Raw genomic sequence first — 14304 nt, forward strand, 5'->3', positions numbered from 1 at the left:
CTTTCAGATGACCACATTCCATTTGCATTTTGCTTTCTTCACACAGCAGAAACATATAACACCACACAAAAAGGGTAAGAAGGAAAAAAAACCAAAAAAAAATAAAAATCCACTGAACCACCATGAAAACTAGGCATAGAACAATCTACTCATCTGGTCTGCATCACACATCAAATTCAATAGAACGATAGGGTCAAATTCCTGGATGAAGAAGAAAATAAAAATAACTATAGGTTTTTGGAGCACAACATGAAGCATTTCCCTGTCATCTTCAAAAAACACTGCAGTTAGGTTTATTATCTGCCTTTCTACAGCACCAAAAAAAAGTCTCAAAGAAGATAAATTATTTTAAACCTCAGTTTTAGAAAATTGGGTAGTTAGCAGCTTATCTACCTCTTGATTTGGAAACAGCAAATTGAAAAACAGCACATATGTAATACCTGTTACTTGTCAGTTTTTGAGACAACTGTTAGTATTAGTTGGACAAGTACCCTGTGCACTCCATGGTCATATCAGTGCTGCTATATCCATAAGGTGTTTTGAAACCTGAGAGATTGTTCAACAGTGTATAAATAAGTGTCAGAAAAAAAGGAACAAAGTCTCTTTTTTTTCTCCCTGTTGAACACCAACAATAGTATTCTGCAACAAACCATTACTGGCCCTGACATCTATAGTAGAGGTCTACTAGTGTATCAGGACGAGAAGAAGAAAGGAAGAGAACAAGACAAAACCAGTCAGTCAGTGAAGAGCAGGACTAGAATATCAGACATGTTATGGACAGGAGCATCATGCACTACCAGATGTATTGAGGAAGGCAGTTGTTCACTCTTGCTGTGACTAACTGAGCACAAGATATTAGGATAGTCTGAATACCAGAAGCTCAGTACCAGCACAAAACCGAAACACAGGTAATTTTTTTTTAAGTAAGCATAATTATTTTTTTGTTGTGAAAAGGTTTTGGAACTAAAAAATGAAATATGCAAACACTGTAAGAATCAAGAATTTCTTGGTATACAGAAATAAAATATTCATAAAATCATAGAATCATAGAATACGGTGAGTTGGAAGGGACCTATCAGGATCATCAAGTCCAATTCCTGGCCCTGCACAAAACGCACCAAGAATCACTTATATTCTGACCACAGGAAAGAGGTATTAAAAGTTTTACTTACTTTGGATGGGCAAATTCATCCACTAGGACAACCTTTTCTATCAAGTCTCCACCAACGGTTCGAACCAAATCATAGAAATCATTCTCAGAGTATGTCTCAGAAGGCAGCCAAAAGGAGATGTCATTGATCAAAGGCGGATATCTGCTGAGTGGCTAAAAAAAAAATTAAAAAACATACTGTTATACGTGGCTGGACTTGGTAAGTATACCTACAATTGCTCTGAATTTGTATAACACACAGAGTATATATTTTAGAGGCTTTCTGAAATGCTTTTTGAAGTGCAAACTGACCTCATAAACAACTGAGATGCAAGATTTTATACTAGGAAATATCTTTTAAAGATCCCCTCATAACCACTTTGATTTATTCATTCATAAGAAAAAACTTGTTTTGTTTGCTAAAATCAGCATTTATGAGCCTGAATACACTTTTGGTCAGAGCTGTTTCAAAGGATGAGATCATTTTAGGGTGATTATTCACTGGGTAGAATTGCAATTTTTAAAAACATTTTTCAGACTTTTTACAGAGTCAAAAATTCTTATCACATTCATGTTTAAAATTTACATGTATTTTATATGATTCTTATATGACACAACTCTTTCTCGTATTGGCCTTTTTAGCCACCAACGCGCTTGCAAGAAACGTGGGTAGAGCCCTTCCCAAATCTTCGTTCGCGAAGCCTAGCCATGATGATGATGATATGACACAACATGTTGATTATTTATACTGTCCAATTTCTAAGAAAGTCTTATCAATAGGTGCCTTGTTATTTAAAGCTTATAAAAAGAAACACACTTTGCCTTAAAAAGAGGGATCAGTCTACTTCCCACTAGTACAGTCATCTAAACATCTACAACAAGAAAGGTATTGCTGTTAACATAATTATTCATTCCCCAAGTACCACAACAGGTTTTTAAATATAAAGGGGCATCTTTGCTGCAGATATAAAGACCTGATCTTGTGGGAAGACAGTGTTTTGCAAAAACAGGAAGAGAAACAAAATCAGGTAATTATTAATTTTCTAGTTTTGATGAAAATTCCTTGGACTCAGTGGGTTTCAGATCTCACCTTTAGTGAAATGTTTCTCCCTTGGAAGAACAGAAAATGGTAATGCTCTCCTTTCATGACCTCTAGGTCATACAGTGTCTTAGTTTTGTCTTCCATTAATATCCTGCAGTTGAAAAAAGTACTTTTGCACAAGATTGTTGGGGTCTGCAAGAAGAAACATCCTCTTTTTTTTTTTTTTTAATTTCGCTTGTATATATTTGACATCCCATATGGACACTTCGGTCTATACAGTATATTATCTCACTCAAAAATGTATTCCATGCCTGGGAATGTTTTATGATGGAGCAATGGAAACTTAAGCGAGTACCTGCTAAAGCAATAAACCTGTTAATAAGGCAAGTTTACAGCATGGTGATTTACTCAAATACTGTTCTGTAGAGTGTACATGAGTCAATAAATATCTGATAAGGAACAGAGCGCAAGTTTTAAATTAATAACCCCTCCAGTGAATAAAACTGTGAATCGCAAATGATTATCCAACTTGTTAAAGGAATACAGTTGTCAAATGAATTCATATCCTGTACACCAAATTATAAAAAAAAATACCTGCACAATTGTCTCTGCTATACAAAAGTCACAGCTGCAAATGCTGGAGATGCTTCTCAGTCAACAAGCTGGTACATGTGTTAGCATAAATAAAGTTATAATCCTGCAGTAGCCCCCTATATTCCCACTTCAGCCCCATCTACAACTATATTTATTACTGCTCTATTTCAGGAACCTATTGAACACACCTCAAAGCTTGTGGGGACTAATCCAAAACTCACTGAACTCCCAGCTTCAAGACACTTAATTATTCAAACAGAAGATGTGGTTCATGAGCCTAAGCATGACCAGGCACCTACTTCCACTCACACAGGTATAAGGACACTAAAGAAAAATAATTACATGTTCAAGTAATTCAGTAATGCTCTAAACCCCAAAAGGAATAGAGCACCCAAAAGTCATAGAGAATATTTGCTATTGATTTTAAAAGAATCAGGAATATGTCAGGCACATGAAGATAGCATTCTTTTTCCCACTTAAAATGAGATGTACACAAGGACCCAGTGTGGTCAGATCTTGCAAATGTAACTGGCACAGTTTGACTTACATTATCAGTGTCATCAAATTCCATGTGAGCAAAGTTGCTCAAAGATGTATTAAATTGTAGAGTCTGGCTTTTGTGGATTATCAACTGTATAGGAAAACTGCTTCTTCGACTCAATCCACGGTGTCACCAGCCTAGGTATGCTTGTGTGTATTACAAAGACTAGAAGGACAAATGCTTGAAACATAACATAAGCAAAACTTTTCTATTATTAGGTACTAACCTTTTCTCAGAACCTTATAATGCAGAAAAATCTTTTATGGTAAAAGGCAAGGCAATTATTTCGTATTATACTGTCCCTTCACCACCTGGCTGCAGTCAATATCATTGCAGTGAGTATTATATCAACGCTAAAGTTAGTACAAGGATAAAATCCCTAGTTCTAAATGTATTGATCTGTTTGTTGTAGAGCTACATGAGCTACATAATAGTTTTTTAGCTACACCTAAAGTGCAAATAGGCTAGTAAAAGAGTCTCCAACTGGCAAGTCAAAATGAAGCTCCTAAGTTTGTATCCAGGCACCGCAGCAAACACACACTGTGGTCTAACTGATCCCTTGGCCGTTCTTTGATCCTTTCTAAACTCTCTTGCTCTTTAGTAACAGACTGGTCTAAAGCCCATTAATCCTTTTCCAAGATCAAGGCAAATGCCAGCCCTGGAGACCATTTTCTTATGAATTTACAGACACTTCAAAGGCTCCCCTTGAGAGGAATGTCTTCTTCCCACTAAATCTTCTACTCTGCTATCAACTCCAGCTACTACTTCCAGCTACATCCTCTTCATGGCTTAGAAGTTCTCCAGCACCATACTGGGAGAAGCTAACAGGACACCACTTGGCTCTGTTCACCAGTTTGTGTGTTGGCCAAACTCTAGCATGCTACCCAAGCCTGGAAGTCCTGCTGTTCCTCCTTCCACTCCCTGACCATCCAGCCCCCTTAGGTTTTTGGGGAACTGAAAAGAGGCTTAGGAAAAGGTAGAACAGATTGCACCCACAGAGTGTTGCTGCGAGGCACTGGCCAGGAGTGGCAGAGAGCATTGCCAATGCACAGACGTCTCTGAACCACTCCTTTTGGTTTTATCGGAGCTCTGCCACCACAATGCTACTTCGAATGTTCTATTTACCTTCCATTTCAAGCACTGCAGTGTACTATCTTTGACATTTTTCAACAGCATTGGAAAACAAAAGTGCCTTCCCAGTAATTACACTACCCATAGGACTCCACTGAGCCCATGTTGTAGGAAATACTGCAAATAACGACATCACGTTTTTAAATCATTCAGGGTGAAAGCATTTAGGAGTGCTGAATTACTATCATTTTTTAAAATTATAAAATAGGAGCTTATGATGATCCACCCTCAAGGATACATGTTTACTAGTCATTAGTCACACTTCCTTCTCTGGTTAGTAAATAAGCCCTGTACTTACTAAAACTGCAAGCTTTTCCCTCTAAGGATGCTAATTTTAGTAAAGAAATGAGTAGTTGGACACCAGTGATATACTCTGTTCTGCCAGTCAGCCTTGCGTATGCCTAAATGTACCTAAGGAGTGCACCACTGAAAACACAGGGCTGTGACTCCTCTATATGGGTTTGTGATGGTTGAAAGCATTCCTTATCCTTACCTCTCTGCTCTGCCTTTCTGTTCGAGATTCCTGCCCCTGCAGCAGCTGATAAAAAAACCACGTGCCTGTTTCTCCACCACTGCAGGTCACAGCCTTCCACAGGCCAGCTGAAAATTGCCCCTCTCAGTGGTTTATGCTAATACATGCTGGATGTATTGCAGCAGCTTGAGACATTGGGGGACAGCTGTCTTAAGCAGCAACAAGATCCACTAGAACTCATTTGTCAGCACAAAATAGGAAAAATACTCGGGCTCTGTGTACATTGCCACATCAGAGCGCTACTCTGGACACTTTGGCAGAAGGAATCAAGTTCAAGTGGTCACCATAAGAGCAGTCTCTGTTCATCTGCACTCAGCAAAGGAGCATCAGCTAAGCTGGATCCAGATACCTCACAGCAGCACAGGAGAGAAAATGCAATATGTGGCAGAACCCCCTAGTCTGGAGGAAAATCAGCAGGGGATAATGCACAGGCAGTGCCAGCAAATAACCTGCAAAAGACCATGAAGTGTCTTTAGCCCAAAAAATAGGATGAACACCAGCCTTTTCCATAAATATTTGGCATTAGAAAAAAAACCCACACTTTTCCCCAGATGCAGTAACCATGAGTGCAATATGGAGAGGGGACAGGAGAAGTTTTGTGCAGTGGACTCTCACTCAGTTCCTTCCCTGCTGCCGGCTGCAGATGGGGGAACACAACAAACAAATGACAAACACAGCAGAGGAAAAAGCTGCACTTGTATTTTGACAGCGGCAACACAATGCAAGGTTAACAACAACACGTACCAAAAACTGGGTTAGCAACTCCACAGCAGACAAGTTATTAAAAAACCAGCCATGCTTTACTGCCATCACCAGTCTAAGTCAGAAAAAATGAGACTTAGCAGCCTCGTGGCTGTCAGGCTTTACTAGTCTTGCATTGCCCATGCTTTGGAGAAATATCTACATAAACAATACAGTTTTAATGCAACATCATATTGACATCAAAATGAAAGCTACAGTCCTGTAATATGCCTTTCTTAATATATTCCATGGTGAAACTACATTAATACAGTGTTATCAAAGGAAATTTAAACACGTAACAGGCATGAAATTCAAATTTGCAAATTTACAACTGTAACTTATCCCCCTTGCACATAATGAAGTTTCCTGTATTAGTGTGTAAGCTTTTAGATTTACACTTCCGTATTTATGACCAGCGTAGACAAATTACAGTTGCTGCAGGGAACATAATTTTGAATTTCTTGGCTGCCATGGCTTAAAATTCATAGTCACAATGTTCCTTCTCTATTACAAGTTTTCTACCCCTCCCTTCATCAAATGAAATTTTTTCTCAGTATATATAGTAAGTTCTATATATTCATACATATATATTTTTATACATATACACACACATATACATTTTTATGTGTAAACACACACATATCTTCAAAGAAGGAAGTGGAGAAATTTCAAAAGAGAACTTCCATAAAGTCTGATAAGCAAGTATAAAAATATGTTCTGAGATTAAGCTCTTAAAACCAAAGCAAATGGACTAGTCTGGGATTGATGCACTGCTCTGTCCTTCTGTGGGGAATGGTAGAAACACTTTAGCCTCCAGCGATGCTCTGAGCTTCTCAGGAAATGAACACAGAAGTATAATCAGCCCTTTTTGGAGAGCAGGATCAGTAAAACATTGTTTTCATACCTGCTTCACTGTTCACCTAGCACTTGCTGTTTGCCATCATGGGAGACAGCATTCTTGAGCTGGATGGTTAGGCATAGCATAACAGGTCTTTTCTCTTTAAGAAAATTGCTTTTTTCATGGCATTCTGGTAATGACAATATTACCAAACCTCCCTTCTTTAAGTGATTTTTTATCTTAAAACAAGTATGAAGGACAGCATAAAGGTGTTGAACTACTGAAGAGAACTGGGTGTACGTCAACTTAGATACAACTTCTCTTAGGTTTGGCAGCAGTATTATGCAAGTCTTCTACGGGCTTCACAGCTGGGGGAAAGGATTGCCTAAACATTCCCACAGCCATCCCATTTTCCTCCCTTTTTACTTTCTAAGTAGCCTGGTTTCTTTCCATTCCATTATGTCATGGTTGACATAAATGTTTGATTTCTAAGCTGTGTTTAGAGTTCTGGTTCTGACACTGCACTTGTTTGAGTTGCGAACTGAAGAAAAAGCTGCCACTAGCCACGATGAGCATTTGCCTACAGACACTGAAGCTGACTGGACTTGCCAACACACACCCACAGGTCAAATCAATCAAATAATATCCCAGTTTCCACTTCAACTAGTGAAACACGGTAAATTAAACTGTTGTCAAAGATGAGATATTTATTTCCTGGTAATAGGGAGGCACAGAGAAGGCAGAGTTACTGAAGGCCTTCTTTGCATCAGTCTTTACTGACAAGACCAGTCCTCAGAGATCTTTGACCCAGGAGACCAGGGTAAAGGAATCTTGAAAGGAAGACTTTCCCTTGGTCAAGGAGGATTGGGTTAGAGAATACCTAGGCAAACTGAACATCCTCATGTCATTTGCTTCCTTCAAAAAGGGCAAGAAAGAGGACCCAGGGAACTACCAGCCAGTCAGACTCACATCGATCCCTGGAAAGCTGATGGAGCACCACACTCTGGAGGCAATCTCTATCCGTATGGAGGACAAGAAGGTCATCAGGACTAGTCAGTATGCTTTCACTACAGTTAAGTCATGTTTGACCAACCTGATTTCTGTCTACAACGAAACAACTACCAGGATGAATGAGGGGAGAGAAATGGGTATTGTCTACCTTAAATTTAGCAAGGCTTTTGACACTGTCTCTCACGATATCCTCATAGGCAAACCCAGGGAGTGCGGACTGGATGAGTGGACAGTGAGGTGGATTGAGAACTGGGTCAAGAGCAGATCCCAGAAGGTCATAATTAGTAGCACAGAATCTAGTTGGAGGTCTGTCACTAATGGTGTCCCTCAAGGTTCAGTCTTGGGCCCAGTATTGTTTAACTTATCCATCAATGACTTACTTGAGGAAATAGATTCCCCCTCAGCAAGTTCACTGATGACACAAAGATGAGATAAGCGGCCAATACTCCAGGGTGCTGTGCAGCCCTTCAGAGGGACCTTGATAGGTGGAAGAGATGGGTAGAGAGGAACCATCTGAAATTCAACAAAAGCAAATGCAGGGTCCTGTACCTGGGTAAGAATAACCCCTTGTAGCAGGACAGGCTGGGGACTGACCTGCTGGAAAGCAGCTCTGCGAAGACGGACCTGGGGGTCCTGGTGGACAACAAGCTGGCCCTGAGCCAGTGTGTTCTTGTGGACAAGAAGGTCAGTGGTATCCTAGGGTGCATTAGGAAGAACATTGCTAGCAGAGAGGTGGTCCTGCCCCTCTACCTCGCCCTAATGAGGCCACATCTGGAGTGCTGTGTCCAGTTCTGGGCTCCTTAGTACAAGAGAGACAAGGAGCTCCTAGAGCAGGCCCAGCATCAGGCTACAAAGATAATTTGGGGACTGGAACACCTGTCTTATAAGGAAAGGCTGAGAGAGTTGGGCCTGTTCAGTCTCCAGAAGAGATGACTGAGAGGGAACCTCATCCATGTATAGAAGTATCTGAAGGAGGGGGCCTCAAGAGGACGGAACCAGGGTCTTCTTGGTGGTGTCAAGCAAGGAGAAACAGGCAGAAACCAATGCATAGGAAGTTCCACCTGAATATGAAGAAGAACTTCTTTACTGTGGGGGTGACTATGCACTGCAACAGGTTTTGGAGTTCCCATCACTGGAGATATTCAAGAACAATCTAGATACAATCCCATGCAATGTGTTTTAGGATGACCCTGCTTGACCAGGAGGGTTGGACCAAATGACCCACTGTGGTTCCTTCCAACCTAACCCATTCTATGACTCTACACCCACGTTGAGCAGGAAGGTGCTGTGGGGTACAGACTTGACTTTCTAGCTAAGTCTCAGCACTCAGTGTGAGATGACACAGCTGCTGCCTAGCCAAATCTGTGGATCAGGTTCCTCTCTGCTGTGCAGTGCATGCCACCATGTAAGCTCTGTCCCCTTCCCACATAAGCTACACCCTATGGGGTCTTGTTGAAGATAAGACTTTCTCTCTTGAGCTACATTCCAGGTTCCCTCAAGGTCCACAACAAGAAAGAGTTTAGTTGCTTATATTCTGCGTAAGTAGTCACCAGGCAGCTCTGCACATTATCTCATTTAGTCACCTTTTCCAATGCTAACCAAGCACCTTTGATCAGGAAAGACCCCTGAAGTCTCGTCACAAATGCAACACATGCACAGATGCACAGGAACAAGTACAACCTTTCTTGCACACTAAAAGTTACAGCTTATTATAGAAGAGCCTGCTTGACAAAGGAAAGTCAATACCTATTATGACACTGAAAAAATTAAGATGGGTAACAGCCAATGAAGGGATTAAACTTCTTTCATAAGCTGTTCCACATTTTCCAAGCACCAGGAAGAATGGACAGCAGGACTGGTGCTGCAGTAGACTCAGTGAGTAGAAAGCTTGCCTTTACACATGTTCATCCAAAAGTAATGCTAGTTACTAAGCCTCTGTGGTCCCAGCAAAAGGGACACTGTGTTCTTACATAAAATATTATTTTAAAATGCAACAACTTTATTTTAAAGTCAAGCTCTTTTAAATTTGTCATGAAAAATGTTTCAAGTTTAAAGTCACAATACAGTTCTCTAAATGCAAACATGTATTTTAAACTGACCTGTGGTCAAAACCCTAAGAAACAATGCCTGGCTTTTGAGAACCTTTCCAGACACAAAAGGATCACTTCTATTGCCATTGAAAAGGTTATTTTTATATGATTAGTAAGGAATTGAAAAAAAATCAGGAAGGACATAAAAAAAGAAAGGATTGACATAATCCTATTAAAAGCAGGGATGTTGCAGTGTACACAGCAGGGAGATTTTCCAGACACCCATTCACTTGGGCTTTTGGATATGCCTTGCCTCTTGTGATCTGATTATAAAAACCTCCAAAAGATAAATACAAATTATTCCTAAATACCAATGATGGACTCCACACTGTACTTAACATGGCAAAAATATTTTCTCATTTCCATAGAACAGAATAGGACTCACAGGGAGAATCACCAAAAGCAATGTCTCTCTACTAGTCACCCGCTTCAGCTTCTTACAACCCCCTTTTGAAAGCATCAGGGTGAAGAAGAGATTAGCCTAACATTTTCCTATAGCAGTTCAATGTCTACTGTAGAGAAATATGCTTTTTTCTCATGCTTCTTTCCCAACCTCCCAGCTGACGGCCTACTGAGCTAGTTGGTTTCATGGTGCTAATTAATCTTCTCCTATTTCAATCACAGATATATCACTGCAGAACAACTAAAAACCAGGAAATGCTTTTTCTGTTATCTCTTTTCCAGCTGAGCAATTGCCGCCATAGAACTGATGTGACACAAAGTGCAACAGATGGGACAATCCCTATTATGTTGTGGTGTCGTCTATAAAAAATGAGCAAGCCTACATCCTGGGGAAGGAATACAGTGAGTTGGAATCACCAACATGGTAAAGTGGATTCTCACACCAAACCTAATAATTAAGACTTTTGACTGCCTTTTTTCCAGGCTGTCCATATTCTGTCTGTCCTTCCTACCAAAATATCCCACCCCACAGGCAAAATCACTCTATTAGTTTTTTTGTAGCAGTGGCAAAAAGGGCAGAGAAGACACAGACCTCAGAAAACAAACCATCAACAAATAAAGACTGTATGCATCAGTCCTACACCCCTCTAATACGTATTTACCATGTCTGCAAGGAACAGGTAATAAACTGGTATAAGTCAGCAGAAACCCAATTTCTCAGCAGATACTAAGAATTTCCTCTTCAGCAGTGCTGAGGATCTGCAATTCCTGCAGAAAGCATTGGTTGCTACAGGCATTCAGTGTTTGCCATGCTCAGAAGTCAGGTTCCCTCCTTTCAAGCAGTTTGGTTTGTATGGGTTTTTTTCATTATGCTTAATAATAACGCTGAGATAAATAGCTCAGTGGGGTAAAATATGGCACCCATCAACAATTCATATAAAAGAGTTATATCTAAATAAAGAAGGCAAGTATTTGGAAAGAGACTGCAGCAATATGAAGATGTATTTCTTCCAAATACATAGCATAACAATGGAAACAAAGTGCACCCAATATTTTATTTCAGCTTAGATGAAAAACCTCATATAAAGCACTGTTGATTGTATTTCCTATTCTGCTCATTATATTCACCATTCCAGAGAGTTATTGTTTACATTGCAGAAACTCTAGAACACTTGAATATGACTTACACCAAAATAAGCTGGCATCACAAATCTTACAGGCACATGCAACACCTGAAAAAGTCCTTCTTCCCACTTAACAAGCTGTACTTCTTTTTTTCTCTCTCCTTCCTAAAAAGCATAGAGATTTCCAAAACAACAGCAATGATATATGGGCAGATATAACTTCACATATAACACTCTGGACACTGTTATGCTACAAAGGTATGTCCTAATTTTTCTACACTTCTAGACTCATGAACTAATCTGTACCATCTGGGAAATACTACTGTAAATACTGCATCTAAAAATCTATGCTTCTAGGAAATTAAAAGATCCCAATTGCCATGTATAGCAATTTACCTGAGCAGGTTACTAGTGGTTTTGAAATATTCTTACGATTTCCATTGCCAGTGAAATAGCTCTGTTTCCTTCTTGACTTTGGAAAACTGCCCAAGTGGCATTGGAAAAGGCTGCCCAGGGAAGTGGTGGAATCACTGCCAGCACTATCCCTGGAAGTGTTCAAAAGGTGTGTGAGTGTGGCATTTGGGGACACGGCCTAGTGGTGAACATGGTGGTGCTAGAATAATGGTGATCTTGATGATCTTAGAGGTCTTTTCCAACCTTAAAGATTCTATGATTCTATGACTCTGGGCAAAATCCAGTATTTTAGCTTCCAGAGTAGCCAACTTCACTTTTTTCCCCACTTAAGTACTGAATTCATACAAAAGTTCAAAATCAATAATAAAACACCAAGGTAGTGTAACAAGCTAAAACCAATATCTAACTTTAAAGAACAGTAGGTAAGCTAGAGAGAAACAGAAATAAAAGACTCTCCTTACTTGTCCAATACTCCGAAGAGGGAGAAAAGCCTTCAATTTTTCCTCTCAGACAAACCCTGAGAGTTCCTAAAGCAATACACTCTTGTTAAAGAGAAACAACACTTAGAAACAGAAAACTACAAAGAAGCCATTAGTTGAGAACAGACCAAGCACAAATAGCACAAAAAGTACACTAAGCATTTCAGTGTGTAATGACAAAATATAAAGAACATTTAAATCTCTACAAGCAGAATCTTGGTGCAGAACAGGTATTTCTTTAATGCCTTTCCTTATTTTACAAGAATCAGAAAATGGGTTCACTATTGCTGATTTAAGAGAACAGGTTACATGAGGGAACAATTATGCAAATTGGATTTAACACATGTGCAGGAGCAGGAGGATCCTCAAAAGAGGGGCCTTTTCCCCATGATTAATTTTTATAAGATTGCAAAACCAAATCCTCTACAGCATATGCACTCCAAAGCACTACTTACTTGTCACATTTTGTTTTAGGCTGTCACTGCTATGGTTCATGTGTCTCTCACACTAACAAGATGACGAAAATTGAGGACGGGTATGATAAGAATAATACGGTTCTTCCCAACTGTGCCTTCTGTCGTTTGGCTATTCTCTGTAGCCTAATTCATATTCTGATCAGAGATGTGGTAGCTGAAAATCAGGGGTTTTTTATTAACACATGTACTTCAAAAGGTGCTCCTGTTCATGCATACACATACACACAGATTGTTCTCCCCAGCCCTCATTTCCCAGGGACACTCCACAGCTGAGCTGCAATGTCTAATCATACTGCAGAAGATGACTGTAGGGGTTTAGGCATGATTTTAAAGATCACTTTATCAAAAGCTCTTTGCAACGTGTATCTTTTGCGCGTAAAACATTGGCACAAACATTAAAAGAGCTAACAAGTAAACCGTGTATGACAAACCCTATCTTTTTATCCAACACTGGAAAAAAGAATTAAAGCTTGTTTCCTACCGAGTTTGATGTCTCTTTTGTTTGCTTGTTTTTCCCCTTTGTATTTCTGTGGTTGTGTGTGCATACCAACACATACCTGTACCTTTGAAGACACATACTTGCATGGTGTGTGCTTAGGCACGTCCTAAACAGAAGTTTATTCTTACATCAAATGCGTAACATATACTCACAAAGATGTATTAAACCCTGCTAAAGGCATGCAGATATTCAGACTGTGATAATTACCTAGGACTGCCAGCCAGAAACCAGGGTCCCAGTAGGCAGATGGAGCACAGAACAGTAACTTCTGTCCTGAAGAACTTTCCACCCTAGGGTGGTTTGGAGAAGACATGCTGAGGCAGGAGGTATAAGACAACTACAACTGTAAACAGCATGGAAAACAGAAATCTTGAGTAGGGAAAATTGAGTCAGTTCTCAGGTCAAGGCTAAAGGCTAAAGTCAAAATTGTTATTGTGCCATCCTCCTAATCAGAATTCTATTATTCACAGTGTAATTAAACCAATATTGAAAAAATATTGGCAAGTGCATAAGCGTTACCCACCTTACCAGCTACATACTTTTGTAGACAATACGACTGAAAGTTCTGAACATCTGTGGATTCCTGTCAAAACCATGAGCAGCTGGTTCTAGCTTCACATAACCAATACAAAATCTATTGTTATTTTATATTTCCAGGTTTACTCCTTCACCTAATACTAATTTAATGTGGGTTTCAGCATATTTATCACTGCTTGAAATCGCTCCATGGCTTATTTAAGCACTATGTATCACCATTATACTTCACCATTTGGGATGCAATAAAGATTGGTTGATATATTCAGCAACGGAATTACTCACTTCTGAGCTAATTGTTTCGAAGAGCCTCAACCAGTCAAATTGCAAATATATGAGGCTTAGAGATCAGAGCAAACTACAGTAACACATGCTTTTTGAAGCTTATTGCAGTTTTTGCTAAGTAATCATTTAGATAGTATCAGGTGTACTTTGACTGGGTTGCATTGGCTTTTGCCTACAAAAAAAAAGACATCAGCAGTAAAATGATTCTACTGACAGGAACTGTACAGTGCAGCAGCATTCATAACTGGAAATTCATCTACATCATGTTGAAGTGAGCTCAAAATGCAGCCAAGGCTACAGTAGCTTCTTTTTCTTTAAAAAACAAATTGGAAGGAAGTCTCTAGTGGTCTGCTCTCAATTGCTGGGAATGTCCTTCACCCATATTGATGACACACCTGGGTATACCACGTTCTCTCCGTAT

The 14304-nt window shown here is 39.7% G+C and overlaps 1 protein-coding gene across 5 annotated transcripts in view; it reads right to left on the minus strand.

The window, feature by feature from the left end:
- Positions 1 to 14304, minus strand: part of FARS2 (phenylalanyl-tRNA synthetase 2, mitochondrial) — a 240071-nt gene that overhangs the window by 74999 nt on the left and 150768 nt on the right. For all 5 annotated transcript variants that reach the window (XM_027676252.1, XM_027676251.1, XM_027676254.1 and 2 more), the window contains one exon: positions 1173 to 1324. In XM_027676252.1, coding sequence (XP_027532053.1) covers positions 1173 to 1324 — 152 coding nt within the window. The remainder of the gene's footprint in view (positions 1 to 1172; positions 1325 to 14304) is intronic.

Source organism: Neopelma chrysocephalum, unplaced genomic scaffold (assembly GCF_003984885.1).
Source record: "Neopelma chrysocephalum unplaced genomic scaffold, ASM398488v2 Primary Assembly neopelma1_26b, whole genome shotgun sequence".
Taxonomy (NCBI): Eukaryota; Metazoa; Chordata; class Aves; order Passeriformes; family Pipridae; genus Neopelma; species Neopelma chrysocephalum.